Genomic DNA, 19,309 nt, shown 5'->3' with positions numbered 1-19,309 from the left:
GAAGCTTTAGGATGGGAGAAAGCTAAATAAACAATAATAAAAAAGCACTGCACCATTTGAAAACAAATAATATCCAGAAACAATTAAATTTATAACGTTCCACTACACCAACAAAACCACACACCTACAACTCTGAAAAGTGGAGGCAAATTCCCAAACATCTCGTATTCACTACATGAACTGACCTACCATAAATATCTAACAGACAAAACATCACAATTACTACAGGATAAAATCAAGACAAAAATTACTTACCAATAAAAGCTTCCAGCAATACCGCCTAGGTTGGCCAGCATGCGCACGACACCCCCCCCCCCCCCCTCCCTCACACACACACTCCAAAGTTAAATAGATCTCCTAAAACACCCACATGTTAACTTAATAAAAAAAATAAAAAAAGTTAAGACTTGTTTCTGCACAACAAACACTAAATTACCCACGTTTAAAAAAGAGAGAACACACGCGAGACAGATGAGAGAGAGAGAGAGAGAGAGAGAGAGAGAGGCTCAAAATCACGTTAGCAAGATGTCAACCCAAATTCGAATGACTCTAGTACCACACGTTAAACTCGGCACATCCATATCCCCCACCAGAGGCCCACCATCAAATACAACACGACATTTACAAGCACAACCAACTCAAAAACATTGCACTGTAGTGATGTCCTGCACAACACCACTATCATTGTCACAGGTCAAGGACAATGGGTGTAATGGCATGCTTCCGTTGACCCTATATGTGTATGAAATATTACTAAGCATTCATTTTCCATAATAATCAGGGTAAGACATGCAGAAAACACCTCTTTGTATTGTCATCCAATATCAGTATTGAGTATCTCCCATTGTGCAACCATACACAAATGTTCAATCCATTAACAATATGATGTTCATAAGATGTTGATGCCATGTAACCTGGAACATCATATACAATTTCAGAAACATACCATTGTTTACTTGAGTGTCCAGTTATCACTCCGTACTACAAAGCTGTGGTAGATAATATAAGAAGCTCATCCATGCACTGTTCATTGTGTTTTAATCAGTTTGCTCAAGATAGGCTTTGCTTTTCAATATTCTATTTCATTTATTGTATGATGTTTTGTTAAATTTCTTTCTGTGTGTATACTTGGTTGTAAATTGCAAAAATAGGGTACCCACATTTGTCTGTTACTTGTTCTCTTACTTCGTCATTGATTGGCCTTTACCTTCTAGAAAGATAATACATTTTTCTCCAAATTACAGTTGTGGCATATGTTTCAGTATCTGAAATTGTCATATTATACCTTGTGAGAGTGTTTTGAAGTTTGTGAGATGTTTGTGAGCCTTCTTGGTTTTCAGCTATTTGCATTAATTTACCTTCAGTATTGTTATTCATTTGACTGTTTGAGAAACTAACTTATTCAGTTTTGCCTAGTTACAAACTCTTGCACCATGTATATCAGTGTCTTATATTAAGAATGACTGTCACAATCTTCCTCAGGTTAACTTTCCTTGTAATGTTCCTTCTAGGACATATACAAGAAACTGAGTGTGTTGGATTATGTGAGTAATCCACTTGTCTTCTTCTGTCTATTGTTCTCCTAAACAACCTTTGCCAGTGCTTTGCTTGACTTCCTGTTTGGTGGCTTTATCTGTCCATGTCTTTGGTACCATACCTCAAATGCTCAGAGATTTCATTTCATTTTTGTGTATTTTCTATGTCTCACAGTTGTAACATGTTACACTCCAAATGCAGCTCTTAATTGACTTTTTCCTCGTGTGCTTTTCTTTCTTTGTTGTATGTCATCTTCACTTTTTCCATCTTGAGTTATCTTACTTCTGAAATATGTGTATGATCTTATTTGTTTTATTTTATTTCCTCTGGTTTTAATTTCCACTGTTTCCTTGGAGTACATGAATAATTGTGTGATTCTGAATTAATTTGTTTTGTACTCATCCCTCAGTACTATGTCCCTAACTTTAAAAATTCTTTGGAGATTTCTTTCATCTGGAGCTATCATAACCATATCTGCAAACCTAAGTATCTGTATTTGTTCACCATTTACTCTGATACCTGTACAGTATTCTTTGTACCATTTATTGCATATTCTATGTAGATGTTGAATAAGCTTGGTGACATATCTTATTCTTTTGTTTTCTGTAGTTTAGTTTAATCAGTTCTAGAGTTGTAATTAGTTGGTGCAAGTTGACATTGAAAACGTCACAAAATCTATGAGAGCTATGGTATGTGATCAGTTGCAAATAATAATGGTCATGGCTATGTTTTTGTTAATTTATAAATCAAATGGATGCATTACTTTCCTATATTATTTAGTCCAAATAAATAATGAATAATAGCGGCGATAAACTACATTATTGTCCAAGTCTCTGAAAATTTCTTTGCTTTCTGTGTATTTTATATAATCTAATTTTGATGTATGCAGGTTAGGGTGAATTGAGCCTACCAGTAACGAACATCAGTCTTGATTCATAATATGATTATGTAGAGTGTGATGTGCAACTGGAGATTGTCAGGATTCTGTTCTCTGCTCATTTTGCTTGTATATTGTATGAAGTGCTGATGCCAAAGATTCGGATGTCTGTCTGTCTGATTCAGATGTACACCATTTTGGCCAAAAGCTTACTTGTTTGCCAGACATTTTGTTGCGCCTATCTGTGACTCGACATCTCTGTTGTAGGATAAGTAGCAATCTGTCCTTTTTATAATATTGTCATTATTCCATCCTGGATTTTCCATTGTTTAATTTACTTACTTATCCAGTGGTCACTGGCCCTGTATACCATCCACTGCATTGACAGTAGATACCCATTTTAATCAGTCTGGTGCTATGTCCTCTCAGTTGACAGCAATCATACCTTCTGCATCTTTCTTACACATCTTCCCATATGTATCTTGATTTGCCCATGGTTCATTTAGTTCTGATGTGGACAACAGAAGCTTCGTAGGAAGTTGGGTCTCTGGCGTAAGGATTATGTGACCTGTCCATTGGGGTCATTGACTCTTTTGATGATGTAAAACATTGGGCTGGTCCATGATCATTTTTGTGGAATTTGAAATGCCCTTATACTTGAACAACTTTGAAGGTTTATTAGTCTCCTAAGGCGAGCAGAAATTCTTTCACTTAGGTTAATGGATATTTGATTAGAACTTCCCTGGTACTTGACCCATAGATTTTAAATGGTGTTCATCAGCTGTGAAGTGTTCATGTGCATATTTAGTTCAGTTTACTTGCATATGTTTTGCATTTTAGGAGTGGTATCCTGCTATATTTGCTACTATGGCGATTTTGTATATATCTGTGTGTGTGTGTGTGTGTGTGTGTGTGTGTGTGTGTGTGTGTGTGTGTGTGTGTGTGTGTGTGTTGTAAGTTCATTGAAAAGCTATGAATAATAGCTGGACTTATCTATCTCTTCACCAATATTCCTCACAAATTTGCCAAATGGCAAACACATTGTCAGTAGTTCCCCAGCATGGATGGGGTCCAGTCTGATATTCACATATATTTTTTGCAAATGGTTTTAGCTTTTCTAAAATAACTGTAAAGTAGATTGATTACATGGTAGTTAGAGCTGTCCATCTTGCTTCCATTCTTGTATATTGAACAGATGACTGCAGTCCTCCAGCAGTCTGACAATGCCACAGTCTGCCAAAGGAACTGAAAGAGTTTGCAAGCTCGGTCTCTATTCTGAAGCATTTCTGTATAAACCATAGCTCCCCTTGCTGATTTATTGCCTTTCATCCTCTGTGTGGCTTTCGCTGTGTGTTTTCTCGGTGTCGTCAATATTTGTCTAATTTGTTATTTCTTGGTTTTCACAAAAACTTAACTCTGGGTTAAGGTAGTTGAGTAGCTCACTGAAATAACTTTTCCATCACTTAACTCAAGTGTCCTTAGTCGTGTTTCCTCCATTTTTGCCACTTATGCACTGACTCCATGCATTGAGGGAAGCCCTACCTATGCTGGGTGTACATAAAGTCCAGGAACACTTTCAATTATTTATTGCACAAGAACCAAATATTGTACAGATATCGTACATATGTCATTTTGAAGAGAAACCCTGAAAGTTTTTTTCCCCAAGTATACCACCATAGCATAGTTTCGTAATTTCCCGATAGTGAGCACTAGTCGCAAACATGGCGAATTCAAGTGTGGAGCAAGCTTTCTCTGTGTTGGAGTTCATGAAGTAGCCTCCCCGATCACCAGATGTGTGACTTTTTCCTGTGGGGACATACTAAAGATCTGGTGTATGTACCACCTCTACAACATGATGTAGCAGAACTCCAGGAGAGAATACAAGAAGCAACTGCCACAGTCGACGATGCCATGGTGGGATGGGGATGGCAAGAATTTGATTACCGTATTGACGTCTGCCAGGTCGCTCATGGTGTGTATATTGAATATTTGTAAAACAAAAAAAAACATCTATCAGAGTTTTTCTTCAAAATGCAATATGTATGACATATGTGCAATGTTTAGTTATTGTGCAATAAAGAATTGAAAGTGTTCCCGGACTTTATGTACACCCTGTATTGACAATGTTAAAATTTGTTACTCAGACTCCTTGTATTTCAGAAACCAATATAGCAATGGACATGAAACTTGTGCAGCCCATTACATGTTATGTTCTTAATGTGCTGTACTAAAATCATTGCATTTCAGCCAGGGATTCAGGAGGAATAATATTTTTAATTATGTGGTTAACATTTTGTATAATTGTTTGTATTTTCTTCAAAATAATTTTAATTGTAGTTAACATTATGTTTTTATTTCAGTTCAGTAGACTCAGTATATCTATGTTGCAAATCCCTGAAAATTTGAATATTCTGCTCAAAGGGATTTCGAGATTTAGGGGATAATGCAACTGAAAATGTAAATTTTCTGAAACAGTGTCTAATGTTTAAAATGACTAAACCTCACTTGCCACCTTTTTTCGCTCAGGACCACCCTGTACCATACACTGTTATCACAATTTTGATAATTTTCCATGGATCTTGTTCTTTTCTCCCGTCTGGACTCCTTAATGGCCTTTTCTGTTTCATTCTGTACTTTATCAATGTGAACCTCATTCATCCAAGGAATTTCTTTGCAGATTACTCCGGGAATAATTCCTGTATGCTATAGCATTTTCACACTACCAATGTTGCCATCATTAAAAGCAGTAACAGTGTCACAGATTCCCTCATTTTAGTCTTCTTCCCAACAAAAACATTTTTTACTCTGAGACTCCATATGAGATTGTTGAAAGACGCATTTGTATTCTGAGTCTGACCATGTAGAGACTTCTTTCACAAGTCATGATGTGCCAAGTCTCATGACTTGCATGACACTGTTGATATGACAGGTTTCTGCCTGGGTGAAGTGTTCAAGTATCAGACATTGTGCTACTTGCACCATGTATCTGGTCCGGGAGGTCAAAGCTGATATGTTCGTATGTCATTTGTTGACAGTTTGTGGAAGAACAAATCGTCAGTGTTACGGTATTTTACAGACTGTAAGATGCACCTTAATTTTTTAAAAAGTTTTTATCATTTGAATTAGTGGATTGCAAAGTCAGACTAAAAGAAACCATACTGACTTTTAACATCCCTGAAAATTGTCTTCTGAATTTTCTTCTTCTTCCCCCTTGCTTCTTCTGGGTGTTTTTCTTCCTCATCCTCTTAGTTGTCATCATTGTCCTCTTCACATATAAGATGGTCTCTACTGCCATCAAGAGCATTACTTATGCCACAGTTCATGAGAGATTTAATAATAGCGAGGTGGCGCAGTGGTTAGCACACTGGACTCTCATTCGGGAGGACGACGGTTCAATCCCGTCTCCGGCCATCCTGATTTAGGTTTTCCGTGATTCCCCTAAATCGTTTCAGGCAAATGCCGGGATGGTTCCTTTGAAAGGGCACGGCCAATTTCCTTCCCAATCCTTCAACAACCCGAGCTTGCGCTCCGTCTCTAATGACCTCGTTGTCAATGGGACGTTAAACACTAACCACCACCACCATTTAATAATAATGCCTTTTCTCACTATAGACTATGACTGTTTTATGCACTGACACATTGTTTGATTGTAGGTCAGTTTAAAGCTCACTACAGCGTGAATATATGTTGGGTTTCGTCAGTTGTCTGTTTGTTCTATTTCTCTCTCATATATACTGTAAATGGTTTATTTATTGAGACATCAAAAAGTTGCAGTTGTGAAGTGAGTCCTCTTGGAATAACAGCAAGCTCTGTACTTCCCTGTCTCAATTTCTCTTTCACAGAATTTTTCAAATCACTGTTAAACTGACCTAGCAGAAGAAGAGAATTCTTCTTCAATAAAGCAACTTTCCTTCTCTCCCACACTCTGTTAATCCATAATTTCATACCATCGTCATCTGTCCAACCCGTGTGAGATGACGTCAGTCATTTGAAGCTCTTTTCTGGGACAACCAACCCCCTTCTTTAGTGGTTTTTAAAGCTTTCCTTCTGTTTTTAGTTTCTCCAATTTTTTGAGTTTTGTTCCCATTGCTGCTGGTTTCCAGTTTCGTTTTTTTACCTTTTCCTAAGTCACAGATTGGGCGCTAATGACCGTAGCAGTTTTGCACCATAAAACCATAACAAAAAAATTGTGGTATTTCAGAAGGTTTGGGCATTGTTTTGTACTTGAAAAGGACTGTTGGATTAAGTTTAGTACCACTAGCACAGTGTGAAAGGACAATAATGTAGAGCATTTTTTCGTGCCCATTTGTTTTTATAGCTACAGTTTTAGTACCTTTCATGACAGCAGTTCTATTACTTGACACATCAAGTGTCGGAGGAGTTTTGTCCATATTCACGATTTGGCTTAGTTCCACACTGGTTTTCTCTCAATGCTGAACAATAAGCAATGGAAAGATAATATTTTCTCTTCATACTCTTGTGGCTTTTTCTTAGATATTTTGATTTTGGCTGGCATGCTAAGTTGATGATGCTTTATAAACCTGTAGGACCAACTATCTCCACCGTTCGTCTATTAAGTTCCACTGTTATGCTCACTTATAAGCATGTATTTGATTCAATTTTTGGATTAATTTCAGTGCCATTTTGATGGTGTCCTTGAATCCATTTCAATACATCTACTTTGGCCATTTTGCACATTTAGTCTTCCTCATTTTTATTAGCCTACCAATCACGAATGGATTTTTTTGTGTTAATGGAAGGCCAAAATGCCACTGAGCTGCTCTGTGTCCATGTTCGTCTGCATATGCAATTATTGTGAATTAAAAGCCTGCATCAGATGAACACCTTTCATTTTTTTCTGTTGTGAAATTAGGTGCTAACAAAAATATTGTGTTGTTGCAAATAACACAAATCACTTTCAATTAAAAGTTCACCAGCACAGTAGATTGCAATGATGTTGACAGTGTTCTGGGTTTGCAATGGCAGGCAGGGGAGACGGTGTTAGCAAGCCTTTGAATCCCCACAACTCACGTTTGTTGCATCGATGCACTGCTACTGGTAGTTGAACTCTACATTGCTAGATAGGGATAGTTGTCTGATGGCATTGGATGTATGGCCTTTTTTGTGATGGCAGGAATTTTAAGTCAAACACTAGACATTTTTGTATATTAATTTCGAGATAAGACACACCTGAATTTTGGAGGCAATTTTTCGAAGCAAGAAGTTTCTCTTATAGTCTGTGAAATATGGTAGTCCTAATAGCAATCTCATTGTTTTAATTCATCAATAATCCCTTATGGTTTCGCCGTCTGAAAGTTTCTTGTTTCTCAAACTTAGTTTCAGCTTTCTCAGCCAGATGCCCATTCTCTTTTGGACACAATTCACGCATTCCATTTTTGTGATAATCGTATCACCATAGGGCTGAGCTGCTACTACACCATTGCATGCTTTTGAATCCCCATTACCTAAGAACTTGAGAATAACAACACCAGTTTCATTCATGAATCAACTGGAAATTTCAATAGCTGCAAGGCCTCCATATTCCACCACTTGTTCCTTCATAGTTTGTATAACAGATATGTTCTGCATGGTTCACTAATTTACATTTGTAACAATGTTTTGTCAAAATCTGAAAGCCTATTTGTTTTTATGGTATTCACACTGTTTATTGTAACAATGGAGTTCTTAGAACGTCTACATAATGCAAGGGTTTATATTCTGAAAAGCTACTTAATAGTTTCTGACATTGCTACCAATATAAACAGCATAATTTCACCTGTGTAATATTGCAATCTACAGCCTACTGTGTAAAAAGTTAGTTACTTTATTTGTTCTTACCGAGAAAAAAAGCGCCCCATGCAAGTTCATATGATACCATTTTTATTAAGAAAAATGCAAATTTTGTAGTGGGATAAAAGTCTGAAAAATGCAAAATTTTTCCACTCAGATTTATCTTGAACCCTGTTCTCGCTGTTTTCACAAGGAAAAATCTTCTGCTGCCTGGGCTTCAGTTATTCATCTTGTCAGTTCTCAGCACTGTTGCTGCTTCTCTGTCTGCTTCTAGATATGTTTTCTTCAGTATTTTGTTACCTATATCCTTTAGCCGTAGCTCACATGATTTCTTCTTTCTCTTAATTATTACCCCACATTCCTCACTAAACAAACTTCTTGTCCCCAGCTTTTTTAATTTCTATCCACTGCTTCAGATGTCTTCACAGTGTGCTACTCCTTCTGCTTCATCATCTACACCAAATGAGGTGGGACAGTGGTCAGCACACTGGACCCTCATTTGGGAGGATGACAGTTCAAATTCCTGTCCAGCCATCCAGCTTTAGGCTTCCTGCAAGCTGGTGGTCCGTCTCAAATGACCTTATTGTTAGCAGGATGTTAAATTCTAATCTTTCTTCCTTCTTTCCATCGTCTACATTTTTAGTGTATCAAAATGGCTATTTATTTCTGAATTAAACTCTTGACATTATTCTACACTTTTTTAGATTTGCTGCATAAACCATGGGTTTACATTCATTATTTTCTTACCAAATCTGAACTTCCCTTGGTTTAGTTTTGCTTGCACCAAGAAACGGTCTGTCCTACAATCCAGTGATTGTTGGTCTGACATCCTTTACTATTAGCCTGTGCTGTAAGTGTCTATCATTTTGTGATCTTTTTGACTGACTGATAATTTTTCTGCCCGGTGAGCATCATGTTCCTAGATGAATTTTCGTATGAGGACGGTTGTTGAACTGATAACCGTATTTGCTGAAGTGGTAGATGTTAACGTTCTTAAGATTTTTGCAACCTGTGCTTTCCTGTGCTCAGAGAATAGATAGTTTATTTTTACATTTTTGTGTTAAACGCACCTAAGAAGTACATGTGTGTTCCTTTTCGAGAATTCATAAATCTGTTTTGGCACGTTTTGCTCTCAATCCGGCCATGAACATTGATGGTCACATTAGAGATTTTCTGGGTGACTGAAATGACACCCTTGCTCATAGTTTTGAACTCCATTTTGTTTGCTATGTTCTTATGGAGGGCAAAAACCATCCCAAATTTTCTTTCGAATCTTCTTCCATAGAATATTTTCATAGCTCGTGGTTAAGGGGTTAGCGTAGCTGCCTCTGGATCACAGGGTCCTCGGTTAGATTCTGGGTCGGGTTGGAATTTTCTCTGACCGGGGACTGGGTGTGTGTTTTCATCATCATCATCATCATCGAGAGAGAGTGACTAGATTGGATTGTGAGAAGAAAATGGACTGTGTAGAAATTGTGACTTTGTACGGGTGCTGATGACCACGCAGTTGAGCGCCCCACAAACCAAACTACTTCTTCTTCATCATCATCATCATTCATAGAGTATTATAACTTTACTACCTGCTGTGTAGCCATCTTTAGCTAGCCATTTAATTTACTGCAATGCCACTACATATATCCTATAATGTGTTATCTACTGTAATTGTCCCTTTTTAACTTGGATAAATTTTTGTGGTGTGTGGTTGTCAATCCAGTGATCAACCACCAACCTGGAGGACCGAGCTCTCTTCTGTTGGGGCTACTGTACATTAGCTGAAAGGACCAGTTTTAAGGCATCTGTCATCCACCATCACCCTTCTTAAAAGGGGATAGGATATACTGCCTTCACACACAGATGTGATGTATGCCAAAAACTTTTAGTGGATGTATCTATTCAACATAAGTATAACACTCAAGACTTAATGTCCAGTGACATACCCTCCTCCTTTGTCAGAATGGGCTTGTGAGTTGGTATGGCCCCGCCCTGCTTCATTGATGCCGGAGTTGATGCATTTTTCTATTGATCTTGCACACCACCTGTGCTGGTCAAGTATCTGAAGGAAGGAAATCTGGAGATGAATAATAGTAGGGACAGAGCGCAACATAAATCAGATGGGGTGCTGTGAGGCACCTTTCGTCTGGATCCTCTGCAGAGACCTGTCACAAACTCACCTGCCCACATGGGCAGTACTATGATTAAGTGATTCCTCCTGGAAGAGAAAATCGTTTGCAACAATTAAATTCTGCTCTGTGCAAAATTCTATCAGGCAGTTTACCATTCCTTTTACCCAGGTCATGTTTTCCTCTTTCTTTTTCTTCTGTTGAATTCTCCCATCATTAACAAATTTCCATCTCTCTTAATAACCTGGATAATTTCTTTTATCTTACTGTACAATTTTCCAGTCTCTGTATCATCTGAGAGTTAGTAGGTATGGTTACTTGTAGTACTATACTGGGTTACAACTGTGATAATTCATTCACTGTGCTCTTCATTGGAATTTACTTACATTAGTATTGTCTTTCTCACTATTAGACCTACACCTGCAATATTCCATTCCAAGGCCAAAAGCTTTTTGCAATTGAACATTTGGCATTTTTTTTTTTTTTTTTTTTTTTTTTTTTTTAAATGCTGTTTTCTTTCGGCCCTGTACTGTTCTGTTCACCAGATATCAAATCTAAGTCTTTTAAGAATTTCTTAGCAGACGGCCTCCTGTAGGCATCAGCCTAAGTTGATATCGAGGCAGGCATCAGGAATTGATCTTATGTCCATGATATTGTAGTCACCTACAGCTGTTGGCATTACATGGGCCCTTTGTCTCGGGTAGCGTATTTGAATAGTAATCAAAGTGCCCTCAGTCCTATGTTCGAACCTTGTTACTGCCTAAATTTTAAGTAAAAATGATCAGCAGGGGTGGCTGAAGACTTTTGGCATAAGAAGTCACTCTTGTTCTGCCAATGGCCTTGTCAAAGATGGCAGAGTGGCTGATAGGCAGTCAGGGCACTCTCTTGCCTTTGGGATGGGTAACTGTCCCGAAAAGCCAGAAGAATCAGCAATGATAAATGGCATGAGGATGCTGAAGGCAATGGAAATCTCTGCATTAGACAATTTGTATCCATAGGACATTATGCCTGTAACTGAAAGGTGTTGTGATGATCTCTCCATTGGCAAAAGATTCTGACTAGTACCCCATTCGGATCTCTGAAGAGGCTGCCAAGGGGGAAGTGACAATGAGAAAAAGGTTGAATAACCAATGAAAGAATACTGTTCTAAGAGTCAGAGTTTGAAATGTCAGAAGTGTGAATGTGGTAGAGAAGCTAGAAAATCACAAAAGGGAAAACCTAAGGCTTAGTCTAGATATAGTGGATGTCAGTGAAGTGAAGTGGGAAGCAGATAAGGATTTCTGGTCAGTCAAGAATAAGGTAATATAAACAGCAGCAGCAAATTGTATAACAATAGTAGGAATCATTATGGAGGGTAGGGCAGAGGGTAAATTACTGGGAACAGCTATATGATAGGGTTGTTCTCGTCAGAACTCACAGCAAGCCAACACTGACAACAATAATGCAGGTACAAATGCTAGTGTCGCAAGCAGAAGAGACAGAGAAAATATACAAGGATATTGAGTGGGTGAATTAGTAGGAAAAGGGAGCGGAATAATAGTCATGGAGGATTAGAATGCAGTTGTGGAATAAGTAGAAGAAAGTTTATGGGAGAATATTGGCTTGGTAGTAGGAATGAGAGGGGAGAAAGACTAATTGAGTTCTGCGTTAAGTATTGGTTAGTAATAGTGAATACTTTGTTCAAGAAATGCAAAAGGAAGAGGTACACTTGGAGAAGGTCAGAGTACCGGAAGATTCAGTTAGGTTAAATCATGGTCAGGCAGAGATTCCAAAATCAGATATTGGAGTTCAATGCATACCCTGGAGCTGATACAGACTTGGATCACAATTTGGTAATTATGAAGAGTAGGCTGAAGTTTTAGAAACTCGTCAGGAAGAATCGGTATGCAAAGAAGTAGGATACAGAAATTTCAAGGAATGAAGTTGTCTGAGACTATAGATACTGCGATAAAGAATAGCTCAATAGTCAGCTCAGTTGAAGAGGAGTGGACGTGTTTAAAAAGGGCAATCACATATTTTTGAAAGAAAAACATAGGTACAAAAAGGTAACTGCAATGAAACCATGGACACCAGAAGTAGTCCTTCAGTTGATCAACGTGAGAAATAAGTACAAAAATACTCATGAAAATTCAGGAAGACGGGTCACTTAGGAATAAAATAAATAGAAAGTGCAGGGAAGCTAAGTGGAAATGGTTGCCCAAAAAATGTGAAGAAATCTAAAAAGAAATGATGATTGGAAAGATTGACTCAGCTTATAGAAAAGCCAAAATAGCCTTCAGTGAAATTAATAGCAAGAGCAGCAACATTCAGAATGCAATGGTAATTCCACTATTGATGCAAAGGAGAGAGCAGATAGGTGGAAAGAGTGCATTTGAAGGCCTCTATGAGGGAGAAAACTTGTCTGATGACACGATTGAAGAAGAAACAGAAGTTGACAGGGATGAGGTAGGGGATCCAGTACTCGAATCAGAATTTAAGAGAGCTTTGAACAACTTAAGGTCAAATAAGGCAGAAGGGGAGATAACATTCTGTCAGAATTTCTAAAATCGTTGGAGACAGTGGTGACAGAATGACTAGTCACTCTGTAGTGTAGAACATATGAGACAGGCAATATACTGCCAGACTTTCGAAAAAACACCGTCCACACAATTCCAATGATAGTAAGAGCTGACAAGTGCAAGAATTATTGCACAGTCACGTTAACTGCTCGTGCACCCAAGTTGCTTACAAGAGGAATGTCGAGAAAAATGGAAAAGGACAATGGGGATCTGTTATCTGCAATGAGTTTGGCTTTAAGAAAGGTAAAAGTGCCAGACAGGCAGTTCTGAAGTTGCAGTTGATAAAAAAAAATCAAGACATGTTCGTAGGATTTGTTGACTTAGAAAAAGTATTCAACAATGTAAAACAGTACAAAATGTTTGAAATCCTGAGAAAATACGGATAAACTATAGGGAAAGATGGGTAATATGCAGTATGTTCAAGAGCCAATAGGGAAGAATGAGAGAGGAAGACCAAGAATGAAGCGCATGTGTTAAAAAGGGTTTAAGGCCAAGGTGTAGTCTTTCATCTCTGTTGTTCAATCTATACGTTGAAGATGCAGTGACAGAAATAAAAGAAAGATTCAAGAGTGGGATGGAAAATTAAAGACGGAAGGATATTTGAATAGGAGGGACAATCTGATGAGTGCACAATATGGATTGAGAGTTAGTTAAAGAAAGATGAAAGCAATGAGAAGTAGCAGAAATGAGAACAGCAAGAAACTTGATATCAGGATTGGTGATTACAAAGTAGATGACGTTATGGAATGTTGCTATTTAGACAGCTAGGAGCACATAAAAGCACACTAGCTCTGGCAAAAAAGACAATCCTGACCAAGAGAAGTCTACTGGTATCATACATAGGTCTTAATTTCAGCAGAAAAATTCTGAGAATGTATGTTTAGGGCACAGTGTTGTATGGTAATGAAACATGGACAGTGGGAAAACTGGAACAGAATAGAATAGAATTGAAGCATTTGGGATGTGGTGCTAGAGAAAAATGTAGAAAATTATGTGGATACATACGGTAAGAAATGGTTCTTTGCAGACTTGGCAAGGAAAGGAATATATGGAAATCACTGACAAGGAGTGGCAGCCGCGCAGTTTGAGGTTCCATGTCAAGTGCGCACCCCCCCCCCCCCCCCCCCCCCTGCTAGATGTTAAAGTCCTCCCTCGGGCGTGTGTGTGTGTGTGTGTGTGTGTGTGTGTGTGTGTGTGTGTGTGTGTGTGTGTTTTTTTTGTTCTTAGCATGAATTAGTTTAAGTTGTGTGTAATTCTAAGGACCCATAACCTCAGCAGTTTGGTTCATCAGGAATTTACGCACATTATTGAAGTAGGATGCTAAAGTGAGCTGTAGAGGATAAAAACACTCAGATCTTGGTTATTGTCTGCAGAAGCAAATCTATTCCATTGGAATGATTACAGTATCAAACTATTATAGTCAGATTAAATTGTAACAACTAAGGTGGGGAATGTATGATCTCATTGTTACCCTATTGTAATGTTATAAATTTATTATGTATCGCTCAGTTCTGTAACTGTGAATTAAAATTATATTAATCATTAATGGAAACAGATTTTGTTTGCTTCTTTTTCTCATTGGTTTGTAGATACTACCGGTTTGTTGAGTAACATTTACAACAGAGATTGTCACACATTTATTGAGCTTGAGTATACTAATGGAAACTAAGTACTTTGCTGTGTATGTTAAGAAATTTTGAAAGTAATGTTCACAACATGATCACTATTTTTTAATTTTTTTTCTAGTTTGGCAATACTTGCTACAGCAATTCTGTTTTACAAGCATTGTATTTCTGCAAGCCATTTAGGGACAAAGTTTTAGAATACAAAGCAAAGAACAAAAGGACCAAGGAAACCCTTCTGACATGTCTAGCTGATTTATTCTACAGTATCGCCACTCAGAAGAAAAAAGTGGGTTCTATTGCACCAAAGAAATTTATTGCTAGGTTGAGAAAAGAAAAAGGTGAGCTTTGGAATTGCACAAAAATTACTACAGTAATATCAGTATGTTTATTTCTGAATGATTTCTGTTTCAATATTTTCTTTACAGAAGAGTTTGACAACTACATGCAACAAGATGCTCATGAATTTCTCAATTTCCTCATAAATCACATAAATGAAATTATTTTAGGTAAGTACATCATTCACATCATTTTATAAAACAGTTGTGTGTTGTGTTTGCGTGAGCTTGTGTGTAGGTGTGTCTATTGCTGACAAAGGCCTTAATGGCTGAAAGCTATAATTGTGTGAATCTTTGTGTTGTGCCTATCGCAACTCGGCATCTCCGCTATATGGTGAGTAGCAACTTAGCAGTCAGGAATGTGGTGCAGACAGGACATAGCGCTGTCAGAGGGACAAGGGACACTTGTGCTATGAATGATCAGGATGTCTTCTTCATCAGATGAAGATATTTGGGCACTGGGTCTTTTGTAACTCATAAATGTGGAGCAGCAAAGAAAATATTGAGTACACCTGTTATGGTTGGAAAAAAGGGAAGAAATATGGCACATTCAGCATAACGAAAGAACTGGTCATGTATTCCACATGTTTCCATTACTTTTACAGAATGTCTCAAGAGTGTTCCTGTATTGCATTAAGAGAAGTGAAGGACAGAATTCAGAGAAAAGCAACAAAACTGGAATATTTTGATGATGACTCCTATTTTTTATATGATTTTCATTTGAACATAAGCCTAAGCATTGCTGGTTTTGAGAGAGGTGTTCAATATATTGCCACTTTTTCAAAACCTGATCTTCCATAAGGATTCCACTGCAGTAGACAACCATAAGGATTCCACTGCAGTAGACAAGATTTTCTTATCACCGAGCATTGTTTCTTACCTTGTGATAGAGATTTTGTCCCTATAGACAAGAAGAAAATGTCATTTCACACAGAAAACTGGATTCCAGTCATTGCCAATGCCAAGTGCAATAGATTCCCTCTGCTCAAGATGGAACCAGAGGATTTCAGTGATCTTAATGCACTAGACCACAAATTTCACAGAGGCCCAAACAAAAAACTGAGTATCTCTGGCTAAATAGCTGAGTTTGTCTGGCTGCACATTTCATCTGACAACTGTACTACACTGAGGGAAAGGGGAAGCCATAACACCCAACAACCATGGATTAGTCAAAGTGTTGCATGAACAAGGTGAGAGATACTGGCAAAGATCTGCTGCTAGCAAACATTACAATTTGCTGTAGCTTGTGTGATAAAATTCTACCAGTAAAAAGTGCCAAGATGAAAGCCTTACTTGATATATGACTACATTTCCCAGCTGCAAAACGGTATTTCTGTGAGCAAGTACCAAGTGAATAGTGAATCTGCATGTCTGTCTGGCAAAAGTGATTGGTTCGGGACAGAAAATGTTACACTGACTGTACATGTTCAGTGTAATTGCAACACAAATAGTGTTAAATTTTTCCATATCTTCTTCTGCTGTTGCTTGTGCAGATTTGTATTGCAGCCAACATTGTCTGTTTTGACCTGCCTTTTTGTTCTCCTCAAAATGAGGATTCTATTTCTGCAGTATCCCAGCAGAGTGTTCAATCAGCACAACATTGTAACTGCACAGATTCAGTGTTGTTCATCCAGGAAAATAAAAAAAGTAGTGGTATTTCTTCAAAGGTAACATAAGTAATTGTAAAATAAATGTTACAAAAATACGCGAAATGGCATTTTACCCAATATGTGCGGCCTGCATCAAGAAAGGCCAAATATGTAAGCATAAAATAGGTAAGCATAGAACATACAGGACATAGAATACTTTAGTTATATCAGTTGCAAAATCCCATTTCTCATTCATTGCTAATTGGAACACACACCATTTATTTGACAATGTGCGAATGAAAATAGTTTTTGAATGTTTTGTGAATGGAACTGTTAATGTAGGCAAGAAAAACTAACATATACAACATACTAACTCTGCCACTGTATTTGCGATTGTCTGACTCTGATTTCGACATGAAAATAACTCTTAATGCAGTAATAACTTAAAATGTGAGTATAGCGTCGTAAACCACATATAAAAGTGAAACAAAAGCCACAAATCCACATAGCATGTGGCCGTAAGATTGTGTGTGACACGTTGTATCTCATCTTGGCCAAATGTCAAAATACAACACTGATTTACTCGGTACTGAAAAGATGAATTGCTCTCTTTTCACTGCTAGAAACAATTGTGATATGTTAGCTATGTTTCTTACGTAGCTGTCGACCTGAAAGCTGTAAAATGAAAACTGGCCGGTGACTTCATTCGTCACTGCAAACTTTCCAAAATATATGTGGTGGTTTACAAATTTGCAGAGTATCACAGTGACTTTGGACAATAATGAAAATAAAACCATTTTGCTATCAAGCTGTAATGTTGGACTATAAGGTGCAGTAAAATCCTTTTTGGTTTTCTCAAAATTGAATGAGAGAGATTGCATAGTGGGAAACACACACTAATCACTAAACAGTAGTTTCTAATTTTTTATTTGGAAAGTAAGTTTTATTGAGAAACTAACTACATGGCACATTGAATGACGTCAAATTAATGAAAACAACAGCACACCATCTGAATGTCTCAGCCTAACCTCACCTCACATCACTTCGGTGTACCACTCGTGGCTTCAAACAGATTTGGCATTGACCACAAAGTTTTGTGTCTCCGGCACACATCACCTTTGTGTGAATTGCTTCATTTGTTAACATGGAAATGGCTTGAAATCTCTCCCCCCCCCCCCCCCCCCCTCCGGATGTATGTGCTACATTTTTTCTTTGTGGTTTGCGTCTTAGACTCTTAGAACTTTACTGTAGGCTAGTTTCTTTACGTTTTACCAATATCCGTAAGCTATCCGTATTGTATCCTCGATAACTTCAGAATTTCAGAGTGTATTCCAGGCAATGTTGACAAAAATTTTCCCAATTCTAAAAGTGCTATAAATGAATGGATTTCTACTCACCACATAGAAGAAGCATTGACTGGCAAACAGGCACAGAGAAAGAAGACTGCCAGTTACTGTCATTTCAGTCACAATCTAGTCCAAATCCGAAAGCAGGGTTGGAAAAGAAGTAAAACACTTGGCATGAAAGAATGCTTATTATCAACACCAAGTTACAACCAGAACAGAACAGACCTCCTGGACGGAGAATGCATCCTTTTATACAAACATAGGGCGTCCAGCATTCTAGAAAACAGAGACAGCTTGAGGATTTTTTTTTTTTTTGTTCTGGAGGACTCGGGGAATTTTTATATTTTGTCAAAAAACTTGGAAAAGGCATGGTACCATATGGTAGTGAGTTAGGACCCCCGCTGCATTATACGTATGCGAACAGCCGAGCGACAGTGGTGGCTTGGCTCGATGCAGTGCCGCACTCAGTGTTCACCCCTATCTCATTGCTAGGTAACTGCCGACCACCACTGTTCTGGCATCCCTCATCCCTTCCTCTCTCTGTCCATCACAGTCAGCTGGACATGGCTGCAGCCTGCTGAGCCAATCCTAGCTGTGTGGATGTTTGCTATTCTTGATATAAAATGGCTTGAATGCATGTCACTACAGCCTGGTTGTGCTTCCCTGGTTTGTTGTTCGGCTGCGGTTTTTTATATTTATGATGGTATGTGACTGGAAAGGAGCTGTGAAGAGTATTTGGTGTAGTTACATTTACATCTGTTCAAATGTAAGTATTTCCTTGTTTACTAACACAGTGTGATGACAGACGTGTAACTTTAGGAGAGTTTGTGGCATGTTCAAATCCATTTATTATGAAATGGATATCAGGCATGATAAGTACAGGAGAGGTACATGCACATAGTAGATTGTTTTGGATATGATCTAAGACATTATTTTCCAAAGGGACCTCCTCCTTCAGTCTCCCAATAAACTTGGGATTAATCGGTAATGGCACACCATTCATTTCATCTGGTGAGTCCACAGAGGTCGTGAGGACAGTCGCATTGATACAAACACTTCATCCTGGCTTTCGAGAGGGTACCCTTCTGGAAAAGTCGAAGTTATGGTTTACCATTGTGACATGTCTCACTATTTCCAGTGTCTCTTGTGAGACAAATCTTGTTTGCGGCTGCCTTGCCCATGTAGTGAGTCCTTGCACCACGCTGTCAAAGTGCATGAATCATCCCAGCCCGCATTCACTTCATTTGCTGGATTGTCCGATCTATAAAAAGAAAAGGAAGGTCAGGAATTCAAAACTCTAGACTGTCTGTCCTACTCTGAGGCCTGAGACAAATTTGGTCATCTCCACTCGCTGTCTCTAATATCTATCATTGCTTCTATTGCTTCCTTTCCTCCTCCTCCTCCACCCTGTCTACCTTCCCTTCCTTCCTCCTCAGCCAGAGAAGAAATCGTCTTCTCTGGCACCCTCCATGAATGGGGCTCCCTCTAGGAACACCACTCCCCAGCATCTTCAGGTCAGATGCGGAACCCACA

General features: G+C 38.3%; 1 protein-coding gene across 5 annotated transcripts in view; it reads left to right on the top strand.

The window, feature by feature from the left end:
- Window positions 1–19,309, top strand: part of LOC126282261 (ubiquitin carboxyl-terminal hydrolase 46) — a 93,895-nt gene that overhangs the window by 2,129 nt on the left and 72,457 nt on the right. For 2 of the 5 annotated variants that reach the window (XM_049981868.1, XM_049981867.1), the window contains exons 3-4: window positions 14,628–14,844; window positions 14,932–15,012. In XM_049981868.1, the coding sequence (XP_049837825.1) occupies window positions 14,628–14,844; window positions 14,932–15,012 (298 nt within the window). Of the gene's footprint in view, window positions 1–2,076; window positions 2,226–14,627; window positions 15,013–19,309 lie in introns of those variants that run through there. The other 3 variants (XM_049981869.1, XM_049981870.1, XM_049981866.1) reach the window with 3 other exon arrangements.

The sequence above is a fragment of the Schistocerca gregaria genome, chromosome 7, assembly GCF_023897955.1.
Source record: "Schistocerca gregaria isolate iqSchGreg1 chromosome 7, iqSchGreg1.2, whole genome shotgun sequence".
NCBI classification, from domain to species: domain Eukaryota; kingdom Metazoa; phylum Arthropoda; class Insecta; order Orthoptera; family Acrididae; genus Schistocerca; species Schistocerca gregaria.
The sequence above is the reverse complement of the archived record's forward strand: the minus strand, read 5'-3'. Positions and strand labels throughout refer to the sequence as shown.